The sequence below is a fragment of the Chaetomium globosum genome, genomic scaffold (assembly GCF_000143365.1).
Source record: "Chaetomium globosum CBS 148.51 scaffold_2 genomic scaffold, whole genome shotgun sequence".
In the NCBI taxonomy this organism is placed as follows: Eukaryota; Fungi; Ascomycota; class Sordariomycetes; order Sordariales; family Chaetomiaceae; genus Chaetomium; species Chaetomium globosum.
The window spans coordinates 499,538-512,972 of record NT_165977.1 but is presented as its reverse complement, the minus strand read 5'-3'; the positions used below and the strand labels follow the sequence as shown (position 1 = coordinate 512,972).

General features: G+C 54.4%; 5 protein-coding genes across 5 annotated transcripts in view; 1 reads left to right on the top strand and 4 right to left on the bottom strand.

Moving 5' to 3' along the window:
- CHGG_02290 (laccase) overlaps positions 1–890 on the top strand; it is a gene marked incomplete at both ends in the record, with an annotated part of 3,052 nt that extends 2,162 nt beyond the window's left edge. Inside the window, one exon of the mRNA XM_001228805.1 lies at positions 477–890. Within this exon, the coding sequence (XP_001228806.1) occupies positions 477–890 (414 nt within the window). The remainder of the gene's footprint in view (positions 1–476) is intronic.
- Positions 891–1,449: 559 nt separating this feature from the next.
- Positions 1,450–2,327, bottom strand: CHGG_02289 (uncharacterized protein; the record flags this gene model as incomplete). Its single annotated transcript, XM_001228804.1, has 3 exons — positions 1,450–1,633; positions 1,689–1,900; positions 1,962–2,327. 3 exons carry the CDS (start codon positions 2,325–2,327, stop codon positions 1,450–1,452), a joined length of 762 nt encoding a protein of 253 aa, XP_001228805.1.
- A 3,179-nt stretch (positions 2,328–5,506) lies between these two features.
- Positions 5,507–5,953, bottom strand: CHGG_02288 (uncharacterized protein; the record flags this gene model as incomplete). The annotated part of the gene is made up of 2 exons (XM_001228803.1): positions 5,507–5,542; positions 5,636–5,953. 2 exons carry the CDS (start codon positions 5,951–5,953, stop codon positions 5,507–5,509), a joined length of 354 nt encoding a protein of 117 aa, XP_001228804.1.
- A 1,106-nt stretch (positions 5,954–7,059) lies between these two features.
- Positions 7,060–9,058, bottom strand: CHGG_02287 (uncharacterized protein; the record flags this gene model as incomplete). Its single annotated transcript, XM_001228802.1, has 2 exons — positions 7,060–8,151; positions 8,408–9,058. The coding sequence occupies 2 exons, from the start codon at positions 9,056–9,058 to the stop codon at positions 7,060–7,062; spliced, it is 1,743 nt and encodes a 580-aa protein (XP_001228803.1).
- Positions 9,059–10,581: 1,523 nt separating this feature from the next.
- On the bottom strand, positions 10,582–12,725 carry CHGG_02286 (uncharacterized protein; the record flags this gene model as incomplete). Its single annotated transcript, XM_001228801.1, has 6 exons — positions 10,582–11,010; positions 11,079–11,468; positions 11,524–11,727; positions 11,788–11,963; positions 12,017–12,333; positions 12,472–12,725. The coding sequence occupies 6 exons, from the start codon at positions 12,723–12,725 to the stop codon at positions 10,582–10,584; spliced, it is 1,770 nt and encodes a 589-aa protein (XP_001228802.1).
- Between the last annotated feature and the right edge of the window lie 710 nt (positions 12,726–13,435).

The window sequence follows — 13,435 nt, the reverse complement described above, 5'->3', positions numbered from 1 at the left end:
ACGCATTCTGGATCCTTGATGCCTCGCGTTTTCCCGCAGAGTGAAACCGGGGGGGCAACGATCAGAGTCCCGCATGACCCAGGGGGGTAGGGTGTCCCTCGGCCGGTAGCGCCAAAGTACCGTGAAGACGGTATCCGACAAAGAACTTGCGGTCGTTTTTCCACAAGCTCGATGATGTACCCGAAAGTCCCACTGCATGAGACAGCCTTCGTCAGTATACTTGGGGGCTTCCCTGACTTTCCCGCTCGCTCGCTCTCTTATACCCCCATTGATGGGGCAGCTACTTAAAACAAGAACGGGGTTGTTGGGTTTGAGGTCTCATGTACCACTTCTGGACGAACCGACCAACGACGGACGGGAAGAAACAGAAAACGATTGCAACTGTGGGCGCGGGATGCCAGGTGTATCAAGGAACTCCGCCCTCCCCCCTCCCACCCCCCACTCAAAACTTACAACCCCTCTCCCCCCCCAAACAGGGCCACGATTTCCTCGTACTCGGCCGCTCCCCCGACGTCTCCCCCGCCTCCCAACAACGCTTCGTGTTCGACCCCACCGTCGACCTGCCCCGCCTCCGGGGGACCAACCCGGTCCGCCGCGACGTGACTATGCTACCCCCGCGCGGCTGGCTGCTGCTGGCGTTCCGCGCGGACAACCCCGGCGCGTGGCTGTTCCACTGCCACATCGCGTGGCACGTGTCGGGCGGGCTGAGCGTCACCTTCCTGGAGCGGCCGAATGAGCTGAGGCAGAGGATCACGCCGGCGGATAGGGCGGATTTTAATCGCGTGTGTGAGGAGTGGAGGGAGTATTGGCCGACGAATCCGTTTCCGAAGGTGGATTCGGGGTTGAGGCATCGGATGGTGGAGGAGAGTGAGTGGATGGTTAAGGCTTGACTTAGGTATAGGTTGAGATGGGGGGAGGGGAGGGGGGTTATTGGGAGGGGAGGGTGGCTTGGCTTATTTTCTTGTGGGGACAATACATGTAGGGAGATGTATCGATGGACTTAGTTTCTTTAGTGATGGCAGTGCGAATCATAATCGTGTCCTTGTTGACTTAACAGTGCCTTTGATGTGTAACACACGGAGACTAGGGCTCTGACACCCTTCAACGATCCCATGTTAAAGATCACAATCACGCCTTTGAAATACGAAAAGGGCTGGTCGCCGTGGACACCCACACGATTTGATACTTTCCCACCATGTAGCAGCACTTCTCCCCTCTCAAGGCCGAATGACCCCGTCTTGGTTCTGGGGGCCAACCGAGGGTTTCAGCGGATTTGTCACATCAGGCACGAGAAAATATCTGTTTCCCATGGATTCTTCTCTAGGGGTAGTACACAACTCAGAGGCTACAATCCCGGGTTCAGAGCAGCACAGCCTCCTGGGGAAAAAGCTACCAAGTAGGTAGGTGTGGTTTTCGCACCCTTGAACGGCAGCAGGTTCTGCAGGCCTCTTAACAAGCGCCATCCTTCGTACCAGGGCCACTATAGTTCTGGCATGGCGTCTTAGCGTCAGTGCAAACGTTAACGAGGGTGGCCTTGTCGCCGTTGGACTTGGTGATACCAGCGACCTCGCCCCCATTGCGGGCCGTGACTCCCTCGATGTAGACCTCGCGGGCGCATTTCTGGCACTGGGGGCTATTAGCATGCTGGACGGATAATGGGTCGAGATAGCCCCCGGGTCCCAACTTACAGTTCCGCACGAACGGTAAACTTTTCCGTAGTCTTCGGCATAGAAGTTGATGATCTGGTAATGATGTTAAACTCGAACAAGTTGCAGCTACTCGAGGCGCAAGGGGCACAGACATTCACACGGCCGCAACCGTTATGCTGGATGATCTTGTCCGAGGCATGGTAGGCACCACCACCAATAATGTTGGTCACATCTCCCGCCCTGTCATCTTTCTAGAATCACGTTAGATAACACAAACTTTGTTTTGACTTTTGGTTCCATGGTACTGCTTACGATGGAGATGGCATCCTCGCAGACATCCTCAAACCACAGGAACTCGAGGTTGCAACCGCCTCCTTTGCAGTAAACACCCTCTCCGGCGGTCTTTCCGATGATGACGTTGCGCAGGGTGCCGCCGCGCTCGACAACAAAGGCCGTGTCGCTTTCACCTCCCTCTCCCTGCTCCTTGCAGGTGCTGGGGTTCCGGTCAAATTTGCGCCAGCCACCGTCGTAGACCTCGCCGGCCTTCACGTAGATGGGTGCGGAGAGGGGCACGTTTTCAGTCGGCTTGGGAACGCCGCCCTCGTACCCCAGGCAAGCCAGCGCCGTAGGCGCGGCGGCAAGTACGGCGAGAGTAACGTGTTGAGCTTTGGCGAGCATGGTGAAGGCCGAAAGGAGTTAGTGACTGACAAATGTCATGAGGTACTCGTCATTTTCGAAGGGCGGCACGAAATGTCGAGGACCTTTAATAGACACTGGTGATAACGATTCTCGTGCCTTGGCGTAGCGAGCTCGGGAGAATCATGTTGACAATCTCCCTTCATGACCCATGCTGGTATTACTGGGCGTGTTTCTGATGCTCGCTCGCCGAGCTAAGTGGTGGATTTTGTGGAACGTTAGTAGGTATTGGCACTCGGCGATGCTACCCGTTTTGAGCTTACGGAAAGACACTGAGCGCCCAGAGACGGAGAATTGCTCGGACGCGCTCCAATGGACCCCGAATCAGGGAATGCGATCGTAGATCGCCCAATTCGATTCTTGGAGGTTTCGTTTCGTGTTCGGCATGACATCGAGTCCCGACACGTGGCCGAGCCCCCCTGCTCATTTCGCACCCTTCCCTCGTGGAGATGTTGCTTAGGTGTTTGAGCCCGGTGCATGGTGCTCCTCCTGGGGTGATGTGGGTTGGTGTTGACATCCCTCATAGCAATTTCTCCGCATTTCTAGATTCTTTATGGTGTGAGTTTTCCCGTCCACTGCTGATGATTGCACCTTCGGTAAACACTTCTCCGGGGTTGTCATTAGGGTACCATGGAGGTGTGGGGTTCATCCAAGAGCCCTACACTATCCGTACCGAGGTCAGAAACGCCACAAACCTACCTAGGTAGGTAACACGCAAGATTATCAGCCAGAGAGGAAGAACCGCGTACAAGCCACTGGGCTGTAGAAACCTCGCAAGGGGTCACATCGCAAGGTAAGATGTGAACAGTGTATAGTTTCGTTATAGAACTTGGGACCGGATCTTACATGCATCGAGTTCATGTTCATAAGGGAACGATGTCAGGCCCATGCCTACTACCCATGTGTGCATTCGGGCAGCAGCAACAGGTGAATATCATCGGGAGGACATTCCAGTCTGTTGACTCGTCTCCGTTCCCGTGATGACAGTTCCCATCACATTCGACACAGCACCCTCAAGGATGAATATATCCCTCTTTCGAAACAGAGCACTCTCATCCACAAACTCGCGGGCCCAATCACATCAATACCGCAACAAAATCAACCTTGCCACCAAAGCCTAAAGAGCTCTCGCGCCGTACCTAATGATTTGACCAACGAACAGGCAGGAATGCCAACCACCCGACAAAAGCTCTGGTGGAAGACGGCCGCGGCGATCGACCAGAACAAACACTGTATTATATGACAGGCTATGAACCCCCTGCAAATTTGGCTCAGCGGATCTATGTTGGGCCCGGCGGGTGATCGGGTTGTAGAGCCAACGCGTTATACGTTAATGACAGCTCATCCTCCTCCGACTCTTCACTCGACTCTTTATCTGAGTCTACCGAATATTTCCCTCGACTCTTCCCTTGACCGATCGTCACTCGGGCCATGGTTCCGGTTATCGAATTCAGTGGCAGTGACGTTGCCCGTTATGCTGCGGAGATCCGGCTAGATGCTCAACCAGGTTAGCTTTTCCGCTCTCCATGCATTCTTAAACCCCAAGGGACAACAACGGGAAAGTCGTGAGGTATAAGGATACCGGTGGCTATTGACCAATTCCCAGGTATCAGCTGTAAGCTTGGCCTACGTCCTGCGCTTCCTGGACCAGACATTCGTAGGCGGCAAGGTCCCGCGACCCAATGCAGACCTCCACCCCGTGCTCGATGTTGGACTTCTTGCAGAGATGGGACTGCCCCAGACTCTGTTTACAGATTTGGCGAATCAGGCGAGACGGTTGGACATCCCAGGTTATGCCATGGTTTACGAGTTCACACGCCCAGGTTTCCTCCGCTTGACGGCCAACGATGGCTGCCGTTCTAACTTTCGGGAATGGAGATAGCGAGGACGGCTGGGATATAAAGGGTTAAAAGCAGCTGCGATAACATCTTGTTGAGGTAAGTCCGTTGGCCGTTGGGTGATTGGTGAAGGGGTCGGAACCGATGCGTGTTTGTGGTGGGGTGAGACAGGTATAATGTGGTTATGGATGGTAGGGAGAGGGAATATGAGACACCCAACCTCCCGTTTTATACATAGGTACTGACGCGGGTGAAAAGCCTTCCTCACACCACCCAAAGTGCCAAGTGAGTCAGTGACCTGCAATACTGGAAAGGGGAAATTGAGACATGACGAGTCATAACAACCCATTTACAGCGATTGTTGGGAGCAACCAGACGTCTCAGAGGTGCCACTGCGCAAGCCTCACCTATAACCAGTAGCGTTTCAAAACGCAAGGGGCTGGCCGACCACAGTTCCCTGCCGAATCTTAGTGTAGAAGATATGAACGACGATCCAGCTGAAGGGCGAATTGTGTGCGGTGGCGATGGAGCCAGATGCCACATCACACACTGGAAACCTAGGTTGGTATCGATTGCTGGGCACCGAGATGAGCATGTTCTAGTCGCGGATTTGGCAGCGGGCTAAGCCTCCGCCGGCCCGACTTTGAAGTCCCAAGGAGAACCAGACTATCAGCGGGCCCGCTTTAGCCGCAGCAATAGTTCACACTGTCGGGTCATTCCCAGTAGGTAGTACCTATCCTCTGCGGCATGGCCCTGCCACATTGGGGCCTTGAGTCCTCAGGAACATAGTTACCGCCAGAGAGGGTAGGTACGGTAGTGATGGGAGGGCATAATACTCGGTTGATTCAGTTGATTACTTGCAACATGTGTACCTAACGCTGACATAGATGTCGCCAAAAATAGGGAAAGCTGATCAATCCTCTCGGCGGATGAAGCGCCAGCTTATCATGCCCTACAGACTCACCGATTCTCATCACACAGGTACGCAGAACCACACAGCATGCCAGGTGATTGGGGCGGGAGCGTGCCGTCAGAAGGGGTAAGTTGCGCAAACCCAGGGAGAACCTTTATCCTGTAACATTCGGTTTTACAACCGCTCAATAAGGGCCTCAGATGCCTACTAACGTGTACTCTTGGGTACACGAGAACAGTCACAATCATAATCAAGGCAACGGCTGCGAGTGCGAAACAAATTTGATGAACCGAGTGCGATTCAGCCCCTTAAGAAAGCTGACGTTGGACCGAGAATATAGGGCCGACATGTCTAGAGAAAACCATGGAACAGCGCAAAGGCTGTAGAGGATGCTGTGTGCCTAGATACACTCATTGCCGGGCGATGGTAACGTTACCCCCATTGCACTGTATATCCGGCTGTTCAACCAGGTTAAAACTGCTGTGCTGGAAGGGACAAAAAGCGGCGGGGATATTGAAGGGGGGTGGACTGGAACTTACTAAATACCAAACGCCTCCCTCATCATTTTCCCACTGCGCCGCTGCGGCGGCCACGCAAGCACAGCTGATATCATCCTCTGACTCGACGCAGAGTTGCCCAGACCCATGCCGTGCGACACAAGAGACACTCCCAGAGCCTTTAACGCATATATTTGTAGTAATATCATGGGATGGCTGCGCAGGCCAAAGTGCTCCTCCCTCCAATGGCTCGCACTGGCAAATGTCGTCTGCTTGCCGCACGGCGACGGGGGCCGCTCTGGGAGTTGCGAAGGCGAGAGCGGATGGCAGGAGAATTGCTAAGATCATGGGGGACAGCATTTTGGTGATGGCTGCTCTCAGTCGCTTGGTAGTTGTTGGTTGGAGAGTCGAGAGGATGAATGGAATTGGTGAATGTTCTGGGTGAGCGACATGGAGAGAAAGGGTTGGAGCATCGGGATTCAGGAGGCTTCCTTCTTATACGCGGAGCAACTGAAGGTAACTGTTTAGGTATACATACCTGCACCAAGTAATTGCATAGGAGGCCTCGCGAGTTCCTGGTTAGTGCTCATGATTTGCCATGATCTGCAACTTCAAGCGCCTTGTGGGGGGGGACCTGAGACAAACAACCACTCACAACCGCTTGGGAGAAGGCGTCGTGGTCGCCCAGAGGTGCCAGCCATCTCGGCACTGGCCAACAAAAGTAAGAAGCCCAATTACAGATTACAGCACGCCCTGAGATGCCAGCTGAATGATAATCCAAGCCCCAAGACGACGCATGCGAGTGCCGATCCAGCATCTTGGAGTGGGAAAGACGCGCGCTTCGCCGTGCCTAAACATTGAAAGCAAGGGAAGATACCTACCTCGTGTGGTAGCCAATGTGAGGGAGTTAGAGTACACATCACTCCGCCAGAAACCTTCCTCCCCAATAGGAAAATTAGGGCTGTCTGATAACAGGTTATGAGGACCTCTAGATGGAAGATCTCGGACACCGCACCAGGTACCTTATGCAAGCACACACTAAAGAGCGCCAGCCGACTTTGGTCCAGATCAAACCTGTCTAGATCTGCCATCTGAGTGTGAAGCCTTCTGACGTAGGCTAGGATTCCGGAATCTTGAACAGAAGCCGAGTCCGAGATCGCCCGAGGTTTGCATTTATTTGGTTACTCTCAGTTATGTGACATGTCCAAATGCGACCTACCAGAAGTGGTTACATGTAGTTCCCGGTTCCTCACCTGCGCAGACCGTCACAGTGAAACAAATTCCAAAGCTGAGACACTCAGGCGCCATGCGTAATAACAAGCACCTATTGTAGCCTAAGCCAGGACCGCCCAAAACAATGGCCCCCTCGCTCAGCCGGACCCAGTCTCGTCCACGCCAGAATGCCAACAGCCCCGTCACTCAAGACAAATCATAGCATCTCTCTAACAAGCCTACAACCACCACGCTCAGGCCGTAAAAGACCCCTCATAGATCATATCCCTCCTCGCGCCAGCACCACCAGCACCACCCCCCGCCACAACCGCCGACACATTCCCCACCACCGTCCCCTGCTCATCCGCATACCCCGCCCAAGCACTCTTCAGCGCCCAGACTGCAACACTCACCGTCGCCCCCGGGGGCAGGGCGCGCGAGGCCAGCGAGACAACCGTCAGCGGCTGCGTGGGGTAGAAGAGCACGGTGGCGGCCTGGACGCCGCCGTCGGCGAACCACTCGCAGATGGAGCGGTCGAAGAGCGCCTGCATGCGCCAGGAGGCGAGGCCGTTGTTTTCGTCGGTGTGGGGGATGTTGGCGGCGCTGAACTTGTCGGTGAAGAAGATGTTGTCGAAGCCGCGGACCTGGCCGCGGTCGATCCAGAAGGGGTTGTCGCCGCCGAAGAAGAAGCCCGAGCGGAGGGCTTCGCCCGAGGAGGGGGAGGAGAAGGTTAGGTTGAGGGTGCTGTCGCTGGTGATGAGGGTTGTGTTGAGGTTGGTTACGTTGGCTTCGATGTAGAGCGCGTTGGAGGCGATGTGGGAGAAGTCGAGTGTGAGGGACGAGTTGCCGAAGGTTGTGGCCTCGAGGCGCTCGGCGAGCACCGGTGCTGGGTCGATGAGCTTGTTGATCATGGTCTGGCCGATGCGGGCCGCCTTCTGCAGGTAGTTGGCCCGTGGGGCTGTCATGGCACTTCGCCAGCCCTCGAGATTGCCCGTTGGTACTTGCTGCGTGTATTGCCAGTTGGACGCCCAGCCGATGCTGATGGCATCCTCCCCGTCGGGCACGCCGTAGAAGTACTGGGCGGCGTAGTTGTCCTTGGCAAAGTCGGTGAGCCTAGTCGCCGAGTCGTACGGGATGAAATGAGTGCCGTTAAAGTCGCCCGGGAAGTACTCGGTTATGGAGCCGCCCAACGGGGCGCCGGGCTGTACAGAGACGGTCATGACATAAGCCTCGCCCGTCACAGCGCCTTCGCTGTCTCTGACTGGCAGCTTCACGAGGTTGGGACACTCGTACTGCGTCCCGAGCAGGCCGTGGTAGGAAAAGTTGGATGCAAAGGTCCAATCTTTCTGTCGGAACATCTACGCCAGAGTTACGTCCTCGCAGGGGGACGTGACGGAGGGCAGGGGGGGGTCCACCACTGGGGCAGTCGTCACGTGGTCCTGGACCTCGGGGACGACAACCCCGGCTGCAAAATCTGAGCCCCCCTCATTTCTAGATAGAAGAACATGATCCAATTGAACCACGAATGTAGCACGTCCCTCCAGAGAGAAGGGATTTGCCCTGTGCTTCTAACGCTATCGCGATACCTGGTATTCCCTACACTTTCAGATCGGGCGACGTGAAGATGCCAACGGCAAACTCCTGGGAATAGGCGATGACGGCGACCCAGTGGTCTTCATACCAGATGACCTTGGGATCTCGAAAATGGGTACTTGTGCTGTCGATTACCGGGTTGCCGTCGTACAGCTCAAACGTGTAGCCGCCATCGAGCGAGTATGCAATGTTCTGAGTTTGTGGGCCAGCGGCGTTGGGATAATAACGAGCCAAGGTGAAAAAGGCGACGACGCCGTTGGTCTGGTCCGGGAAGAAACCAGACGTGTTGTTTACATCCACCACGGCGCTCCCGGAAAACACAAAGACGCTCTCCTCTGGTGGGAAGAGGGCGATCTGCTGGTTCTCCCAATGGTAGAGATCGTTGCTCGTCGCATGGCCCCAGTGTTGGTTCCCCGCCCCGAGGCCGGTAGGGTTGTACTGGTAGTAGAGGTGGTAGGTGCCGTTGGCGTCGACAAACATACCGTTGGGGTCATTCATGAAGCCCTGCGGCGGTGAGTAGTGGACCTGGGGCCGCAGCCCTCCAGAGTAGTTCCCTGGGAGAGGCTGCCCCGTCGGCACCGCTGGATTGACAAACGTGGTGGCATGCTGAGCACATGCAAGTGTTGCACAGGCGACTGAGATGGAGGTGGATGTCTTCATATTTAGAAATACCATTGGGCCGTGACTGTATGCTATGAAATTGGCGATGACCGAGTCCGGTTCAAAGCCCGACTTATGTATGGAGAGGGGAATGAGAAAACTAGGTGGCTGGTCCTACAATGTGCGTGGGGATGTGGATTGCCCTAGGGAAGGTGGGCTGGCAAACCCCACTCCCCACAGGTGATGTGGGTGTCTTGGTTAAGGAATTCGAACAGGCTGAATCATGTGTTATTTGGCCTAGAGCCGATGCTTTGGGATGGTAAACTGAACCGACTTTACCCCTCGATCGCAATGTTGGGGGCGGAAGAACGCAGGTATGCACGGGGCGGGCCGAAGAAACCGCCTTGTATGCATATCGTATGCTTCGTATGCCTAAGCATCTAGCTGAAGGCGACCTGGGCGTAACGTCAGTGGCGGTTAATCGTCTTGCCGGCCCCGAAGCGACGGCGAACGCGATCTTCCGTGCGAAGGTCGAGCCACCACACCCTCATTTCTATGGATAAAGGTTCCTCCCATATAGATTCGTCTGGCCGATCGAGTACACCACAGCGTACACCGCCTAAGATTCAATGTAGCAACCGAGTACCGGCAGAGATTCAGGACAACATCTGGAGCTTCTTAAGTTCTTCCCCACGCGGGGCCATGAATTTAGGTTATGGTTCCGGCAATGGCTAGCAGGTCTTGTTAGTATTTGGTGTGTAGTATAGTGGTGACTTTTTACGTTTGCACAGGTAGTTTTAGACCGACGCTGAGGAGACTCAGACCACATTAGTGTCAACTTCGCTGTACTGAGCAAGACGCAGGTGGGCGCCATTGACGCCCACACGGCCCAACTATTAGGCCGTTCCCCGCACCAAATAGCTGTGGAGAGCCTACAAGGTCAGAGAGAGCCCCCGATTCAAGGGTGGCCCTGGGGAGCAATCAATTACTGGTAACCAAGTGCCTACGAATCCAACAATTAGGGTGGGGGATGAATGTTGATCCAAACCCACCCATCGGGCGGTGTTAGTCATGGTGTCGTCCTGTACATCCATGTCATTGAAGGGGCAGCCTGGATACCTATCTAAACCAGCCGTACCTGTGGCGCTCCTCCGTCGAATTTCTAATGGTGCTATTTGACAGTCGATCAAAGATTTCACAAGCTTTAAATACTATCTTTTGAAACGCAGAACTCACCACAAATGAATCGGCGCCCCAGCTCTCACTGTTCTGTATGAAGAGCCAATAGCGGCCCCATGGGTTTTAAGGCCTTGCCAGGTTGCCTTCGACTTTCGTGCTTAACAAGGTAACGACCAAATAACCTTATGAGATGATATGGGCAGGCGTCTATGATTACCTACATGTATCAACCTAGGTATCTAAGTAGGTGCCGCCTCGACATCCAAATGGCTGAATGATGCGTTCATGGCAGCCATATCCCCATTCCAAAATTGTGAAGAATCCTAAAGCATCCTCGCTCCATTACAGACCTTGTATGACTTGGGACTACAAGCAATACCCTCATATTCATCGAACCAAACCCCCTACCGGTGAATGCTGCCCGCCCGTTGTCTCGGAACTCCAAACCGGCGCTCGCTCCGTTTCCGTTCAAGACCTGAACCCTCGACAGTAGCGTGTTCAGGCAGTGCAGGCATCCCACCAAGGCTGGCAAGGACGATCTTGTTTGTTGCGGTGAAGTCATCCAGCACCTGCAACTCTCCCAGCAGAAACCACCTGGGTATGACCAAGATCCTCAACGGTATGAGCAACATGATCAGCACCGGGAACCCGATGGCGGCTAGGGTATGGGAGATGGCAACACATGCCGCGACGGTGAGGAACTGGATGGCGATGTAGAGCCAGATCTTCCGCTTTCGGACTTGCAGCAAGGGTTCGTCCCGCTGGATGAACCGTTCTTCGGCCTGGAGGTAGATGAACTTCTGGAGAATACCGTTGGATTCGATGGAGCCCCACTGCGGAAGAGTTAGCGAGGTCATCAATCTGTCGGTTACATGTAGCCAGGGGTTCAGGGTTGACGTACACCAACGATGAAGAAGACGCCGGCAAAAACCGCAGCGGGCATGGTATGCAGTACCACCAGAAGTGGTCCAGTCATGGTTCCAATGAGAGCCAGCCCCATGAGGAAGTGGGTAACACGTTGCTCAACCACTGCTTCTGCTGTGACCACTGGTCGACGGATTTCGGTGCCCTCTCCTTCGGCTGTGGGGATTATCTGAAGTCTTGTCTTGTACACGGTAAGCGAGTCAGTATGTACAGGCGCTTGCGGTACAAGACCATTCGGCATTGGAAGTCCCAGGATTCCAGCGACAAAAGTGGTGCACCCAAGGAGGAAGAAGTCCCAGTGGAAGCCGCCAGGTTTCTTGAGAGGGAACTGGCGCGCTTGAGCCGTAATGCTGCTAACATTCTTGAACTGGGATTAGCTCTAGCTTTGGGGCGTTAACCTGTGGATGGTACCAAGGACTCACGTGGTCGTAATAGAAGAGTAACATAACCAAGAAACCAAACGGCATTGCCACAAACACCCATCCCACGTCGAGATTCCAGAAATCGATGAGCCAGCTTCGGTTCTGGGTAGGGGCGAAAGATTTCGTGACCGGGACTCGGCCAACCTGCGTGAGCTCGATCCTCCCAGGGATATGCGAAAAGCCAACCCAAAAGACGGTGCAGAACTAAACAACATCAGTTTCATGTACGATGCAGAAGACGCAAGATGGGGACAAAATACGTACAACGTAAGCATAATCGGCGAGGATTCCTCGGAATCCAGCCTGCCAAATCCTGCCATTTCCCAACTTCTCGAGGGCATATACGGAAGCAAAGTAGAGAATGGCAATCATGCAAGCCAGGTATCCAGCCGTAGACCCGTACTCGTCGAACTCATTCACCAGCTCTTCGACACCCTTGACTGCCGATATCATTAGCAACGCCGCTACTTGGCCCGACAGTAGGGATACTTACTAATGTAAATAATTCCGACATACATGCCAAAGGCTTCGCTGGAAAAGTCGGTCACGTAACGCATGTAGTCGCAGCCGTTGAGAATAGCGACGAGCCAGTGGAAGATGGCTGCCCATATCCCGGTCCAGGCCATGAATTGGGGGTAGATGGAAACATCGTAGATGCTGATGATGTCATAGATGGTAAAGTTGAAGAGAGAGATGAGGCCGGTAACGCCGACGATGGTCAGGGGCTGGGAGCTGAGCACGCTAAAAACGATGGCCGCCAGGGCGGATGAGAAGAGGGCTTCGTTGACACCAAAGAAGTCGCCGGTTCGTCTGTACATGTCGAGTGTATAGGCGATGGCCGGTAACAGACTGTGGGTGTCAGCAATGTGTTGGAGGCATAAAAAAAAAAAGGAAAAGGAGAAAGAAGAATAAAAAAAGGACAAGAAGGAAAGGAGGTGGATAGCTTACTTGACAAAATACATACGAATCGTGCTAGCAACGGTCCGGTATGTCCAGGCATCCGAGATATCGCTCCAATAGTACGGGAGTCTCCTCTTGATGTCGTGATAAATACCGCGTCCAGGCCGCAGGGCTCTCCACCGACGCCAGCCTCGGGTGCCCTTGTAAGTGTACGAGACCTTGGTCTCTTGTCTGCTCAGCGGTTCCAGCCTGTCTTCATCGGCCGTACCAGAGTCTTGGCTTGCAGGTGTGGACGAGTCCATCTTTAGACCTTGTTCCGGGGAGCTCTGGGGTGACATTTCCTCTGATCAGGTGGGAAAATAGTAAGTGTAGGGAAACATTTGGCTGACGCTGGAAAGAGAGATCACACCCAGAAGGCGCAACATCTTTTGACTTATATGCCCGTCGTTGGCCCTGAAGGAGACCCCTGTCCCGGCAGGTGTTCGCCAGGGGGCGAATATGAGCGGCGGGGTGGAGCCCGGCTTTTGCTGCCCGGGCAGAATTCTTGGTTGAGCCCCTGAGCCCCCCATTGAGCCACCACCATCGGGACTTTCTCTCGGTCTCCCTTCTTCCTCGGTGGTAAGTAAGATTGGGGAAAATGGAAACTCACACACCGATAGAGTCTTTTTGGACAAATCTCACTCATGACATACTCGACCATGTCACGAAAGCATTAGGGGAGTCGTTGTCCATCGAGGGCTCGACCCGTTCTGTATTACGATTCGACGTCTTCTTGGAGGACCCTGCCGATGACGGAATTCACAACCACAACGACAAAGCTCGCGTTGTACCGGCTAACCGGCGACCACTCATCTCGGTGGGTCATCTCGGTCGCACGAAGCGGGCTGGGGGCATCAACATGCTGAGACTTTGACAGAGACGATTCGACTTGTCAGGGGCCCGCGCAAGCGTGGAGAAAGCCCATGCACCGCCTGCGCCATCTCCAACACCAACTACAAAGCCGGAACATCCG